This window comes from Bos taurus, chromosome X (genome assembly GCF_002263795.3).
Source record: "Bos taurus isolate L1 Dominette 01449 registration number 42190680 breed Hereford chromosome X, ARS-UCD2.0, whole genome shotgun sequence".
Lineage (NCBI taxonomy): Eukaryota > Metazoa > Chordata > Mammalia > Artiodactyla > Bovidae > Bos > Bos taurus.
The window spans coordinates 77933604-77950118 of NC_037357.1; the positions used below are offsets into that span (position 1 = coordinate 77933604).

General features: G+C 37.8%; 1 protein-coding gene across 6 annotated transcripts in view; it reads left to right on the forward strand.

Moving 5' to 3' along the window:
- Positions 1–16515, forward strand: part of PHKA1 (phosphorylase kinase regulatory subunit alpha 1) — a 173780-nt gene that overhangs the window by 12119 nt on the left and 145146 nt on the right. For all 6 annotated transcript variants that reach the window (XM_005227992.5, XM_002700009.6, XM_002700010.7 and 3 more), the window contains exons 5-6: positions 11170–11252; positions 15270–15350. In XM_005227992.5, coding sequence (XP_005228049.1) covers positions 11170–11252; positions 15270–15350 — 164 coding nt within the window. The remainder of the gene's footprint in view (positions 1–11169; positions 11253–15269; positions 15351–16515) is intronic.

Here is a 16515-nt window from a genome sequence, read left to right on the forward strand (position 1 = left end):
TACTAAGGGCATTCAGGGTGGGAATTACCCCAGAATACTTTTCTCTTTTCTTGCAGAAATAAATACTTGGTGATAAAGCCTCCCTTTTTTTTCCCCTCTAGAACAACACACATCCCAGAGGTTGAATAACCTTTTCTTAAAATTATGTCTACTCACATACTCCTTTCTTTTGGAGGGGAAATTTCTCCCTGAATAAATGTATCTTTTAGGTAGGTTTGAGTGGCTCAGATGGTAAAGAATTTGCCATCAATGCAGGCGACCCGGTTTCGATGCCTGGGTTAGGAAGATCCCCTGGAGAAGGGAATAACTACCCACTCCAGTATTCTTGCGTGGAAAATCCCATGGAAAGAGGAGCCTGGTGGGCTAGAGTCCATGGTGTTGCAAAGAGCTGGACACAACCGAGTGACTAACACTGTCACTTTTCACTTAGGTAGATTTTATTTAATTTATTTAAGTAGAATGGTAACTATAATTCCATATCTAATATTCTTCTAATACCAAGTCTGGAGTGTTTTTCTACAAAGCAGTGTCTAAATATCCCTTGTGGTTTTTCATTTTGAGCCTCAAAGGGAAGCAGAAATATACTAAAGAGGTTTATAAGAGACCATTCATTCAACAAAAGTTTGTTGATTCCTGACTTAACATTTGATTTTCAACACCATGAGCTGATTTTGATAAGTACTTGGCATAAGGTAGATATTTTATCAAGCAAGTCTTTGAGGAATAAGTTGAAATAAGTAGAAATTCACAATCCAAAAAAGGGAAGGGAATAACAATGACGATAGCATAGAAGTTTGAAATGTACTGGCCGTCAGGGTAAGGCTAGATATCTTCCTTGGTTAGAGTGTAAGATAGATCTGGAAAAACGGCAAGCGATGGAGCTAAAAACTTGGGGCTAAACTGTTTAAGGGCCTGTGTACCATGCTTTGGTTTCCCAAGTGGCTCAGTGGTAAAGAATCTGCCTGCCAATGCAAGAGACCCAGGAGATGTGGGTTCAAGCCCTGGATCGGGAAGATCCCCTAGAGAAAGAGATGGCAACCCACTCCATATTCTTGCTTAAAAATTCCATGGAAAGAGGAGCCTGGTAGGCTACAGCCCATGGGGTCACAAAAGTCAGACACGACTTAGCGATTGAGTACACATGAACATACCATGCTAAGTAGTTTGGAGTTTGGAGTTTAGTCTATAGTCAATAGAAAGCCACTCAAGATAAATAATAAAGAAAGTTTTAAATAGCAGGAAGATAGATTGGATGGAGGAGAACATTAAGATGGGGCTTCCCCTGTGGCTCAGTGATAAAGAATCCACCTACCAATGCAGGAGACAGGTTTGCCGCCTGGACCAGGAAGATCCCACATGCTGCAGAGGAGCTAAGCCCATGTGCCACAACTATTGAGCCTGTGCACTAGAACCTAGGAGCCACAACTGCTGCAGCCCTCGCGCCCTAGAGCCCATGCTCTGCAACAAGAGAAGCCACTGCAATGAGAAGTCTGTGCACTGCAACTAGAGAGAAGCCCCCATTCTCTGCAAGAAGAGAAAAGCCTGCACAGCAGCAAAGACCCAGCACAGCCAAAAATAAATAAATAAAAATTATTTTTTTAAAAGATAGAGGACTAGTTAGAAGTTTTTAAATACTTTAGGCAAGAAATGATGTAGAATTTATGTAAGGCAGTTGTCTTGAGGATAAAAAAGAAGATTTGTGAGAGATAATTGAGAAGTAAAATATGAAAGATCCTTATGTAAAATTTAGCAATTCTCTGAACATTTTTGAATTCTTAGAAATCTCAACTTTGGTTCAAGGAAAGGCTTAGACAGAAGCTGATTGCAACTTAGAGGATAGTAGCAGAGGAGCTCCACAGACCCTCTCCCCAGCAAAATAACCATAAATGGTGAAAATTAATTTTAAAAAACCAAACATTTAAAGTCACTGGAAATTGTCCTAAGGGTACACAGCAAGTGGAAAAACATTTATTCAAAGATATCTAAATCTTAACAGTAAGAAAGTATAGCATTTGGGCCACAACCTGTTCCTTCCCCTGCCCCAAGTTCACCATGACAGAAGCACTATTTGAAGTGAATGCAACCAGGAATACAAGGCTCCCTCCCCACTCCACACCCCAGCTCTCAGTCTAAGGCTGTGATATCTCCCCAAGAGAGAGGTAGATTACCAGCACTTCTTACTCTCCCCAGCTCTGTGTTGCAGAATTTCTAATCCAGTCAATAATGACTTAGAGGTTTAGAACTCCCTTCCTACCCCCTAGTACCACTAATGGAGTGGATGCTTAACCACAGGCAGAGCAGACCAAGAATACTAGGCCTGACCCACTTTTCTAGTAGCATGGATGGTAGGGCAGGCCGTAAGAACAGAAAACTCCATAGCTCCTCCCAAAAGAACTGATTTTGGGAACAGAATGTGGAGAAGTTCAAGACTCAGAAACAATGAAGATTTTGGTTCTAAGAAATTAAGAGGAGTCTGATAACTCAATAATACAAGCAATAAGCTATCCTGTAGACTAGCTAGCCATTTTAACAGAGAACCAAGGAAAGAGAGAGCTAAAAAGAGTCCTCCCAGGATTAGAACAACTGTCAAAGACTGGCATCAAAGACTACATGAAATGCGACCTGAATTTAATTGAATGAAACAGTCAACAATTTATGCCTCAGGGCCTTGTACAGTATAATAGGACAATTAATTGACAGTTAGTGGAGATTAACATCTGATACCAACAGAGACAGATCACAGATCCCTTCTCAGCCTTATGGCTAAGATCAAGTGTAATGGATCACAGAAAGAGACAAGTTGCTAAAGCTAAAACCACTATCTTCCTGGGGTGACAGTGTACATATCCAGGGCAGCACCCTCTGAGGATCAACTTCAGGGGCTGCATACTATGGGGTAAATAACTTTCACTGAAATAATCCATGTCACTAAACAAATAAACAGGTAAACAATTCCCATAAGGGAAAGTATCAATATCTATATATTATCTATAATATCTGGTTTTCAGCAAAAATTTATGAGGCATGCAAAGAACCAAGAAAGCCTGAGCCAACAGAAGAAAAAGCAGGTGGTAAAAGCTGCCTTTGAGAGGAAGCATATGTTGAATTTAGGGAAAAAAGACTTCAAAGCAGTTACTATAAAAGTGTCCAGAAAGCTAAAGAACACCATGCTTAAAGAAATAAAGGAATATATAATTATTGCATTTCATCAAATAGAGAATTTCAAGAAAGAGATAAAAATGAACCAAATCGAAAGTTGAAAAATATAGTAACTGAAATGAAAGACTCATTTTGTTGTTGTTTAGTCACTAAGTCATGTCCAACTCTTTTCGACCCCATTGACTGTAGCCCGCCAGATTCCTCTGTCCATGGAATTTCCCAGGCAAGAATACTGGAGTGGGTTGCCATTTCCTACTCCAGGGGTCTTCCTGACCCAGGGATCAAACCCACGTCTCATGCTTGGCAGGTGGATTTTTGACACTGAGCCACCTGGGAAGCCCAAAAGACTCACTCAGTTCAGTTCAGTTCAATCGTTCAGTCGTCTCTGACTCTTTGAAACCCCATGGACTGCAACATGCCAGGCTTCCCTGTCCAACACCAACTCCTGGAGCTTGCTTAAACTCATGTCCATCAAGTCAGTGATGCCATCCAACCATCTCATCCTCTGTTGTCCCCTTTTCCTCCTACCTTCAATCTTTCCCAGCATCAGGGTCTTTTCCAGTGAGTCAGTTCTTCATGTCAGGTGGCCAAAGTATTGGAGCTTCAGCTTCAGCATCAGTCCTTCCAATGAATATTCAGGACTGATTTCCTTTAGGATTGACTGGTTGGATCTCCTTGCAGTCCAGGGGACTCTCAAGAGTCTTCTCCAACACCATAGTTCAAAAGCATCAATTCTTTGGCACTCAGCTTTCTTTATAGTCCAATTCTCACATCCATACATGATTACTGGAAAAACCATAGCTTTGACTATATGGACCTCAGTAGAGAGACTCAATCGATTTGAGCTGGCAGAGGGAAAAATCAGCATACTTGAACACAGATCAACAGAGATTATGCTGTTTGAAGAGCAGGGAAAAACAATAAAGCAAAATGAATAAAACCCCAGAGAAATGTAGGACACCAACCACTGCCAACTCGTGTGTAATAAGAAAAGAGTAAGGAGCAGAAAACATGTTTGAAGAAATAATGGGACTTCCCTGGTTAAGAATCTGCCTGCCAATGCAAGGTACACAGGTTCAATCCACGAAGTTTCTACATGCTGTGGGGCAACTAGGCCCATGTGCTGTAACTACAGAGCCCATGTTCTAGAGCCTGAGAGCCACAAGTACTGAGCCCATGTGCCTAGAGCCCATGCTCTGCAACAAGAAAAACCACCACAGTGAGAAGCCCATGCACCACAACTATGGAGTAGCCCCTGTTTTCTGCAACTAGATCAAGGCCACACATAGCAATGAAGATCCAGCATAGCCAAAAAAATAAAATCAATCTTTATTGAAATAAAAGAAACAATGGATGAAAACACCCCAAATTTAGTGCAAAACATTAATCTACATATCCGAGGAGCTCAAAGATTTCCAGGTAGGATAAACCGAGATTCATATCCAGAAACATCATAGTGAAAAAGTTAAAAGCTAAAAACAAACATCTTGAGAGCAATATGAGAAAAATGACTTCTTATGTATGTGAACATCACTCAGTTGTGTCTGACTCTTTGCGACCCCATGGACTGTAGCCTGCCAGGCTCCTCTGTCCATGGAATTCTCCAGGCCAAGAATACTGGAGCTTTCCCTTCTCCAGGGGATCTTCCCAACCCAGGGATCGAACCCAAGTATCCCGCATTGTAAGCAGATTCTTTACCATCTGAGCCACCATAAAGGGAACCCAAATAAGATTATCTGCTGACTTCTTTTCCAAAAAAAAGTAGAGGCCAGAAGACAGTGGAATGATATGTTTAAAAGGCTAAAGAAAGGAAGTATAACCAAGAATCTTATAACTATCTTTCAAAAAAACAAACTGAGATAAAGACATTCCCAGATAAATAGTGAGAGAATTTGTTCCTAATAGACCTATGTGAGGTGCTTAGTTGCTTCAGTCATGTCCGACTCTTTGCAAACTTAAGGGCTGTAGCCTGCCAGGCTCCTCTGTCCATGGGATTCTCTAAGCAAGAATACTGGAGTGGGTTGCCATATCCTCCTCCAGGAGATCTTTCCGACCCAGGGATTGAACACACTCATGTCTCCTGCATTGGCAGGCGGGTTCTTTACCACTAGCATCGCCTGGGAAGCCCAGACCTACTTTACAAGAAATATTAAAAGAAGTTCTTTATACTAAAATCAGGTGACCAAAAGCAGTAGCTGGAATCTACACACACACACACACACAAAAAAAACCAGACCACTGGTAAAAAATAATTATAAAATATGGTATAATTACATATTTCTTTTTTCTTATCTTAACTGACCTAAATGAGTTTGAGCAAGCTCCAGAGGTTGGTGATGGACAGGGAAGCCTGGTGTGCTGCAGTCCATGGGGTCACAAAGAGTCAGACATGACTGAGCGACTGAACTGAACTGACCTAAAAATCAATTGTATAAAACTTGTTTTATACAATAACTTGTATTGTTGTGCTTATAGCATATAAAAATGTAAATATATTTGATAATATCAGAACCAAGGAGGTGGGTGGGAGCAAAGCTATATTGAATTAAGAAAAAGATAACCAAATCATAACTCAACTCCACAGGAACAAATAAAGAGAATGAGAGATGGTAAATTAGAAAGACATCCTATATTCATGGATTAGAATGCTTACTGTTAAGATAGCAACATTCCCCAAACTGATCTATAGATTCAGTGCAATTCTTGTGCACATTCCAGCTGTCTTCTTTGTAAAAAATGACAAGCTGTTTCTAAAATGTATATGGAAATCCAAAGGACCCAGAATGGTCAAAACAATTTTGAAAAAGAAGAATAAAGTTAGAGGACTCACACTTTCTGATTTCAAAACTTACTTCCAGATATTGTAATACTGGCATAAGGATAGACACATAGAATAACAGAATAGAACTGAGAGTCCAGAAGCAACACATGGTCAGTTGATTTTTGACAAGGATGCCAAGATAGTTCAATGGGGAAAGAATGATGCTGGGAAAACTGAATATCCACATGTAAAAGAATGAAATTGGACTTCTTCTCTACCATAGACAAAAACTAACACAAAATGAATCATAGACTTAAATGTAGGAAGGAAAACTGTAAAAGGTTTTAATCCAGTGGGGCTTCTATAACAGAATACTGCAGAATGGGTGGCATAAAGAACAGGGATTTATTTTCTCAGAATTCTGGAGGCTAGAAGTCCAAGATCAAGAAACCAGCAGTGCTGGTTTCTGATGAATCCTCTCACCTTGGCTTGCAGACAGCCACCTTCCCTGCTATGTCTTCATATGGCCTTTTCTCTCTGTGTGTGCACTCCTGATGTCTCCTTTCATAAGTATACCAATCCCTATTGTATAAGGGCCCCACCCTTATGACCTCATTTAACATGAATTACCTCCTTAAACCTTAGACTTCCCTGGTGGCTCAGACGGTAAAGCGTCTGCCTACAATGTCAGAGACTGGGTTCAATCCCCGGGTTGGGAAGATCTCCTGGAGAAGGAAATGGCAACCCACTCCAGTATTCTTGCCTGGACAATCCCATGGATGGAGGAACCTAGTAGGCTATAGTCCATGGGGTCACAAAGAGTCGGACACAACTAAGAAACTTCACTTCACTTCACCTCCTTAAAAGCCTCACTTCTAAATACAGTCACATTGAGGGTTAGAGCTTCAACATATGAATTTTATGGGGGAAATTTTGAGTTTATAACAAACATTTAGAGAAAAATATAGGATTAAATCTTCCTCACCTTGGGTTAGGCCCTGTTAGATATGACACCAAAAGTATAAGCAAATAAAGGAAAAATAAAATGGAATTTGTCAACTTAAGATAAACTTGTGTTTAACAACTGTTGGGCTTCAAAGGACCCTTTCAAGAAAGTGAAAAAATACCCACAATATGATAGAAAATATTTTCAAATCATATATCTGGTAAGAAACTTGTATCTAGAGTATGTAAAGAACTCTCACAACTCAAGAGCAAAAAGATAACCTAATTTGAGGTGGGCCAAGAATCTGAATTGACATTTCTCCAAAAATAGTCACATGACCAATAAATATATGAAAAATTGCTGAACATCATTAGTCACTAGGGAAATGAAGATGAAGACCATAATGAGATACCATATCACACCCTCTGGGATGGCTGTAATCAAAAAGACAGAAAATAAATGTTTCTGAAGATATGGAGAAATTGGTACCTTCATATGTTGCTGATGGAAATGTAAAATAGTACAACCACTTTGTAAAAGAGTCTGGCAATTCTCATAAGGTTAAACAGAGTTACCATATGATCTAGCAGTTTCATTCTTAGGTATATATTCAGGAAAAATGAAAACATGTTCACTCAAAAGCTTGTGCACATGCATGAATGTTCATAGCAGCATTGTTCGTAATAGTCAAAAAATAGAAACAACCTAAATGTATATCAACTACTCATTGGATAAATAAAATGTGATATACCTGCACAATTGAATGTTTTTAGCAATAAAAAGAAATGAAGTACTGATACATGCTTCAACATGGATGAACCTTGAAAACATTATGCTAAGTGAAAGAACCCAGACATAACAAGTCGTATATTGTATGATTGCATTTATAAGAATAGTATGGCAAATCTATAGAGATATAAAGTACATGAGTGATTGCTTGGCTGGGGGTGGGTACGAAATGATGGGACAAGTGTTGAAGGCAAATGGGGAGTGACTACTATGGATACAAGATTTCTTTGGAGGGATGGTGAAAATGTTCTAAAATTGATTATGGTAATGGTTGCAGAACTCTGCGAACCCTAAAAACCACTAAATTATTTACTTGAAATGGATGAATTATATGGTATGTGAAGAAGATCTCAATGTTACTGTTTTTAAAAATAAGGAAGAGAGAGGCTTAATTTTAGGCAAGTGCAGATCAGTCTCTGGAGTAGACCACAGGGTCAACCTCATTTCTAGATATTATAGTATATGCAGCACTGCCATCTTTGGCCTTACCCAAGCCCTACTTCATTTCACCTGTATATCTCACCTCTGCACCCTCTTTTCTACAAGCAGTGCCTTGGCTCCATAGAAGGGACAGGAACCAGATGTTATGTATGGTCTTGCTTCAAGAGACAGGTCCTCTCCTGTGCTTAACAGGGTTGTTTAAGATCATTCAGTAAATAATTATTGAATATCTACTATTCAAAATATTATTTAATATCATTCAAATTAGACTGTGAGATACTTTTAGGGGCTATATGAGATGTTTTGGGGGACTACAAATATGAATAAGATTTCTTCAAATTCAGGTAAAGATTTATCTGTGGTACAAAGTAAAAACTAAGTTCATAAGAGCAAGAAAAATAAAATTCTGTGAAGCACAGAAAAAGGGAATCAATGAGAACATCACAAGAGGAGACAGCATTTGAACTGGGCCTTGAAAGAACAGTTAGGATTTCAAGATATGGAGAAAGCTGTGTAAACAGAATATCATGAACAAAAGGACAAATGGTAGATGTGTGTCATTTATATGGTATAGTGACTAGTTAGCTGCGACATGAGTCTAAGAGATTGTCGAAACCAGTTTCACACTTACTGCCTTATCTCAATCTATGTTCAAGTACCTTGGCACACAAAGCTGACAATGTAAAGCTATGAAGCTGATGTCCGATATTACTGCCTCTCTTTTTTTCCTCTCTATCCAAGAGGTTAAGGTGGGTCAATACTGCTACAAGAGAGACCCTTTGCTCCCCATGCTGCCCTATGCTGTGGTTACTGTTTTGACAGAGCCATGGATCAGGAGTTTGCAATCTGACAATCTGAATCATATAGTCATTTTTAATTTTAAACTTAACAGTTCTGTGATTTAAAATATTTGTCAATAGAGCAAAGATTTAAATGTGAAAAAAAAAAAGAAACTGAAAGCACTAGAAGCATTCATGGGATAAAGCTTTTCAATAAAAGCTTCTGAGAAGAAAAATATACTGTAAGCAAAATGGAACTTCAAACAAACTGGGAAAAATACTTGCAACACATATGATGGGCAAAAGTCCAATTTCTTTAATATTTATTAATATATTAATAACAGAAAGATGGGCAATTCAATATAAATTGAAGGATATGAAAATACAAAAAGTTCATAGGAAAAGAAATACAGCTGGCTTATAAACATAAGACTCACAACCTTACTCAAAATAAAAGAGCTACAAATTAAAGTGCAAGGATATTCTGTCTCTGATCCATTAGAATAGTAAAGATCAAAAACTTTTATAAAAGCCTGTGTCTACAAACGTGTTGGAAATAGGCAGGCAGTGCTGGTTGGTATGTAAACCGTGGAATTTCTTTGCAGAATAACATGGTGATGACTATCAACATTTAATGTACATGTGGTGAAATATTTAGAGAGAGGAGTACCAATGTTTGTAGCTTACTTAGAAATGTATCAAAAATTGGAAGGACTGTTGGATGGATATAGACGTGCTTTAAAAGTATAGTAAAATGTTAATGGTTGAGTCCAGATGGTGTGTAAAATCTACAGGTGCCACTATAAAATTCTTTCCTTTTTTGTTTGAAAATATTGAAAATAAAATGTTGGAAAAAATAACATGCATGAATATGTGACTCAGTAGTTAGGAATTTACCTTGATATACTGGTGCATGTGCACAAAGATATAAACACAGAGATATTCATTGCAGCATTGATAGCAGTGATGAAAGATTAGATGCAACCCAAATGTCTTTCATTAGGGAACTGGTTATACGCATAGCTTTTCAGTGGAATGCTACGTAGTCATTTTTTTTAAATGAGGCAGATATATTTGTCTCCAAGTTGTATATTAAAAAAGCAAGGTGCAACATAATATACTACTCTTTGCATAATTTTAATATATGTATAATGTATCTCTGAAAGGATACAGAGGAAACTGGTTAAGATTAGTTTCTTCTAGAGAGGAAACTTGGCAGGGTGGGAGTAATGTGATCCTGATTGGGAGAAAAACTTTCACTGTGTAATTGTTGGTATTTCCCTTGATGGCCGGGAGAGGAAAGGAGTTAGTTTTTAAACAAAAATGGATTAATGTGTACACACTTGGAAGCAGTATAGTATCTTGGTTAGGAACTCAGTCTCTGAAATGAAACAAAAGTTGACAGTCAGTTGAGTCCTATTTCCACTATGTATTAGTTTCATGACTTTAGGCAAATATTTAACTTCTGTAAGCCTCAGGCAGAAAACAGAGGTAACCACCTCTTAGAGTTGTTGTGAAAATTGAATGTATAATTCATGTAAAATATTTTATTTATAAGCTCTTTTTGTATAGTTCAAATTTAGATTATCATTCTTATTCTCCAAAATATGGTTTTGGGTTCTTAAAATCATAATGTTCACCCACTTCTTCTTATTTAGACTCCCTCCAAGCCTTCTATAAAATGTTTATCTTTCTTTTTCCAGACGCCTAGGTTTATACATTTAAACACAACACCAATTAGTTACCTATAGAATTAGAAGTCTGAGAATTTTCATTAAAACAAATATCAATCAAAATTCTTCCATTTTAAAACATGCTGGTGTCTCACTTAGTTGAAAACTAGCCTAGGACTGATTTGTGGTATTATTTTTATGTTTTAGAAATCAAAGTGCTTCTTGATTCCTAAGCAGGAGTAGGACTCTTTGGGAGTAAGGGGGTCAGTTAGTCACTATGGCTACCTTTAAAACCTGTAGTGATAATTGACTAGCTTTATAGGAATGATGCTAAAGCTGAAACTCCAGTACTTTGGCCACCTCATGCGAAGAGTTGACTCATTGGAAAAGACTCTGATGCTGGGAGGGATTGGGGGCAGGAGGAAAAGGGGACAACAGAGGATGAGATGGCTGGATGGCATCACCGACTCGATGGACATGAGTTTGAGTGAACTCTGGGAGTTGGTGATGGACAGGGAGGCCTGGCTTGCTGCAATTCATGGGATCGCAAATAGTCGGACACGACTGAGTGACTGAACTGAACTGAACTGAACTGAATTCCTTTATTCTCTTTTTCCTCAGGACTTCATATTATCCACAGCCTAGATGAAGTTAATTTCATACAGAACCTTGTGTTTTACATTGAAGCTGCATATAAAACTGCTGTAAGTACTCATTTTGGAATGAATTTTAAACACGTGATGTTTTAAATATACTGAACAACCTATTCCTTCTCCTAACGCTGCCCCTCATAGTGAACCAGTCTATAACGCTTCTGGCAGAAGTTGCCTTCAGCCTCTTTCGTTACTAAGCTCTGTTGTCCTTCTAGTGTTTATGGGAGCAGGATAGCTGCTGCTGCTGCTATGTCACCCCACTCCAGTACTCTTGCCTGGAAAATCCCATGGATGGAGGGGGCTGGTGGGCTGCAGTCCATGGGGTTGCTAAGAGTCGGACAGGACTGAGCGACTTCACTTTCACTTTTCACTTTCATGCATTGGAGAAGGAAATGGCAACCCACTCCAGTGTTCTTGCCTGGAGAATCCCAGGGACAGGGGAGCCTGGTGGGCTGCCATCTATGGGGTCGCACAGAGTTGGACACAACTGAAGCAACTTAGCAGCAGCAGCAGCTACTTAGAAATAAAGTTTAGTCATGTGTTTAGTATCATCTGTAGACATTGATTCAGTGCTTACTATACAAAAATAATTAATCTTTTTTACAACTACCATATGAGGTAGGTTTTTAATTAAGTCATTTTTTAATGAGGTCATAATATATTTAACATCTCTCTCAGAAATTACTATTCTTCATTGCACGATGCTCATTGTGTTGAAAATGGCTGTGTTATATATAGTTCAGTGTTTTGCTTGTTTAATTGTTTTGGTTTGATTAGTTGTTTTTTCAGGTGTGAGGGAAAATCTGGAGCCTGTCCTTCCTTATTTACCAGAAGTGAAGTGAAAGTCGCTCAGTCGTGTCTGACTCTTTGCGACCCCATGGACTGTAGCTCACCAGGCTCCTCTGTCCATGGAATTCTCCAGGCAAGAATACTGGAGTGGGTAGCCATTCCCTTCTACAGTGAAGGGTAATTCTAATATAGACATATTTGGTGCAAACAGATATTATTTGTTGATAGATTTTTGTTTTCTGATACCATAAGCCTGCTGTGATGCAGGGTAAAAACCAGGGTTTTCTGAGCTCTATTGCAGCCAAGGTTGCAGCAGTAGAATTAATGATATTTGTGCCTTCTCCTACTCTAATATTTGCTGCACAAACTACGGTAGAGCTGGGTTTAGGGGCAGATAACACTCACTATGGGATAAATATGGCTTACCTTTCTGAAACTTCATCTTTTGACTCAGAGATTTGATATTAAAAGTAACTTAAGGTAAATACCAAAATAAATACAAGTGTGTGTGTGCATGTGCAAGCATGTGTGTGCATATGAGTATTTCCAAGTTCTGTTCAATGAGAGAGCATAGAAGCCTGACACCACAGTGGCAATGAGCGCTGGTACTCAGGTCTTGAATGTAACTATCATTCTCTAATAAAAGGAATGAGAATTCCTTGTAAAAGTGGTTGATTCCGGGACTTGGACAGGGAAAATACAAGATGAGACTGTACTTGAGCATCTTATAATGACAGAAAGTGAGGAAGTGTTTTTAAAAATGGAGCATGTTAAAAGAACACAGGAGCCAATCTAGAAGAACTCCCAATGGCCAGAGCTGGAACAATTTGAGCAAAATAAATAATGGTAACATTTCATTACAACCCAGAGAATAACCTAAATATCTATAAGTTATACTGATATAAATAAATAGCTGAGTAAAAAAATGAGGGAGAAAGGATAGCACTTCCTTAGAGAAGGATTGCAGTTAATGAGTGTAGAGGTATTAAAGGAACTAGAAAATCACCATTGAAACACCACTATAATTGTTGCAAGGAATTCACTGATGGATGCTAAATTAGTGGATGGATATTCAAGGAGAAACAAGATATTTGCACAGTCATAAAGTGTATCTCTGAAGATATATATTAATTACAGGCATATCTCATTTAACTGTTTCACTCTCTTGCACTTAGCAGTTACTTATGATGTTTACAAATTGAAGGTTTATGACAACCCTATGTCAAGCAAGCCTATTGGTGCAATTTTTGAACAACATTTGCTCACTTCATGTCTCTGTCACATTCTGGTAATTCTTTTTTTTTTTTTTAAACTTTACAATATTGTATTAGTTTTGCCAAATATCGAAATGGATCTGCCACAGGTATACATGTGTTCCCCATCCTGAACCCTCCTCCCTCCTCCCTCCCCATACTATCCCTCTGGGTCGTCCCAGTGCACCAACCCCAAGCATCCAGTATCGTGCATCGAACCTGGACTGGCAACTCGTTTCATACATGATATTTTACATGTTTCAATGCCATTCTCCCAAATCTTCCCACCCTCTCCCTCTCCAACAGAGTCCATAAGACTGTTCTATACATCAGTGTCTCTTTTGCTGTCTCGTACACAGGGTTATTGTTACCATCTTTCTAAATTCCATATATATGCGTTAGTATACTGTATTGGTGTTTTTCTTTCTGGCTTACTTCACTCTGTATAATAGGCTCCAGTTTCATCCACCTCATTACATTCTGGTAATTCTTGCAGTATGTCAAATCCTCCACCAGCAAAAAGATTTTGACTCGCCCAAGTCTCAGATAATGGTTAGCATTTTCTAACAATAAGATATTTTTAAATTAAGGTATGTACATTTTTTTAGACTTAATACTATTGCACACTTAATAGACTACAGTATAGTATAAATATAACTTTTGTATGTAATGGAAAACCAAAAAGTCATATGATTTGCTTTAATGCAATATTTGCTTTATCACTGTGGTCTATAACTGAATCCACAATATCACCAAAGGATGCTTGCAATTAGTATAATAATATAATAGGAAAATGGTAATAGTAGAATGGAGAAACTCTGTAGACACTACCTTAACCAAGTGATGAAGGTTAATGTTACAAGTAATAAGACATCAACATTGTGTACCCCTGATATGATGCACTAAGAAGGAGCATAATGTTTGTAGAATTCTAGTATTCTTGCCAATAATGCATAACCTCAATCTAATCAAGAGAAGATATCAAGGAAATCCAAACTGAGGGAAATCTATTAAATATATGACCATTAATCTTCAAAAAGTGTCAAGGTATAAAAGACAAGGCTTGAGAAACTGTAACTGGAAGAGATTTAAGGAGGCATGACAAATGCAGCGTGGTATTCTGGATTGCATCCTGGAATATAGTAAGACTATCAGTGGAAAAACTGGTGAAATCCTATGAAAGTCCATAATTCAGTTACTAATATTTTACTCATGTAAATTTCACTTTGACAATTGTACTATGGCCTGACGTGCTGCAATTCATGGGGTCGCAAAGAGTCGGATATGACTGAGAGACTGAACTGAACTGAACTATGTCAAGTGTTAACCTTAAGGGAAGCTGAGTGAAAAGTGTATAGGAACTCACTACTATTTTTGAAACTTCTCTGTTACTCTAAAGTTATTTGGAAATGAAAAGTTTTTTAAAAGTAATTTTAAACGTTATCTATCGAGGAGCTGTATAGCACTATGGTTAAGAATGTAGGCTTTGGAGAACTTGGTCTCTAATTTTAGCCCTGTCATTCATTAACTATGTGACCTTGAGTGAGTTGCTTAACCTCTCTTTGTACCTCAGTTTCATCATCTATAAAATGTAAGGATTAAGGATGATAATAGTGTAAAGTGCATAAGTAAGTTCTTGGTACATTGTCATTGCCAATAGAGAATAAAATTAGAATGGATATTTAAGATCAAATATTTGGGTTGATGTTTAGGCTCTGTTTCTTAGACCCCCTAGATATCCGCTTTGGTGAAAAATTTTGATAAGCACCTCTTTAGATGAACTAAGTTACAGTTCTTAGCCATCAAGCTATCTTCTAACTTCTTGGAGTCCCCAGTAGAACTGAAAGCTACTGGGGAAATAGTTATAGGGGGAACTCAACTCCTTGGCCTCTCCTTAATAAGCATTGTGGGCAAACATATGTATGGCAAGTTAGCTAATATTTATGCCTTTTATTCAAGGGTTGTATATCTAGTAAGCATTTAGTAGTGGTGACTTGCTAATGGTGTGTTGGTTATTTTATGCCAGGACTTCGGGATATGGGAACGTGGAGACAAGACCAATCAAGGAATCTCAGAATTGAATGCCAGTTCAGTTGGAATGGCAAAGGTAAACTTTTCCTCACTCTTCTTTTACCAAGTGTGGGATAAGTCTCATACACTTTTGCCATAGATAAAGCCTTAACATGAATGTGGACTATCATCAAAGTAATTGATCTTTTAAATCATAGGCAGTGTCCAGAGTCTCCCATATAATTATGGGCATGTAGGTAAAGACTTCTTTCATAAGCTGTAGATTTGTATGTACAACTGCTTTTGTAGCATATCTCTATTTACATATCCCACAAGGACCTCAGAAAACATGTCTTAAACTAAAATCATCTCTACTACAGCAAAAACAATCAAAAGGAGGCTTATTTTCCCTTCCACACACCAAGTTGACAAAGCTTGATATCAGGAAACCATCTCTCAATTCTCCACCCCACTCACTCTCCTGCATCCCCTCTACTGTTATCTTCATCATCATCATTATCTTCCACTTGGCTTCATCGTTTCCTTCCATCTGCTACTGCCTTAATTTTAGCTTTTATCTCTGAAAGCAGCAAGAAGGCATAAAACTGGATAGCAGGAATAGGATCAAACATATCCATTATAATGATAAATATACATGACTTAATTTGTTTCTCCTACCTAAAAGCAAAGACACAGGTTGATTTAAAAAACAAAGAAAGGAAATTCAGTCTATACCTATACCACTTCTAAGAGCTCTAAGACAGCAAAGTGCCAAAGAAAAATTTAAATCAGAAAGATGGACAAAGTCTGGCCAAAATAAACAAAAAAGAATACAGATGACTATGAATTCAAATGAAGTACAATTTAAAGCCAAAAGTATTACATGGAACAAAGGGGACAAAGAGGGTCAAGATAGAATGAGAAAGTCTGGCCTGGAATGTAGTTTCAATTAATATAGAGCAAAATGTATTAAAAATACAAGGCAAAATAGAAACAGTTATAAGGGGACAGCTTAACACTGAGAGGCAATGACAGATAAAATAAAACCAAAAATAAGGTTATAGAAAATTTAAACTATATAATTAATATGGTTTAATAAATTTATATGTAATTTTGTCCTCATAAAATATGCATTCCCTGGGTAAGTGTTTTTCTTTTTAATGTATTTTTGATTACCAAAATGATACAGATATTGAGCTAATTTTTAAAAATTAAATCATACTCTAATTTACCTCTATGAAACCTGATTTTTTAAATACAGC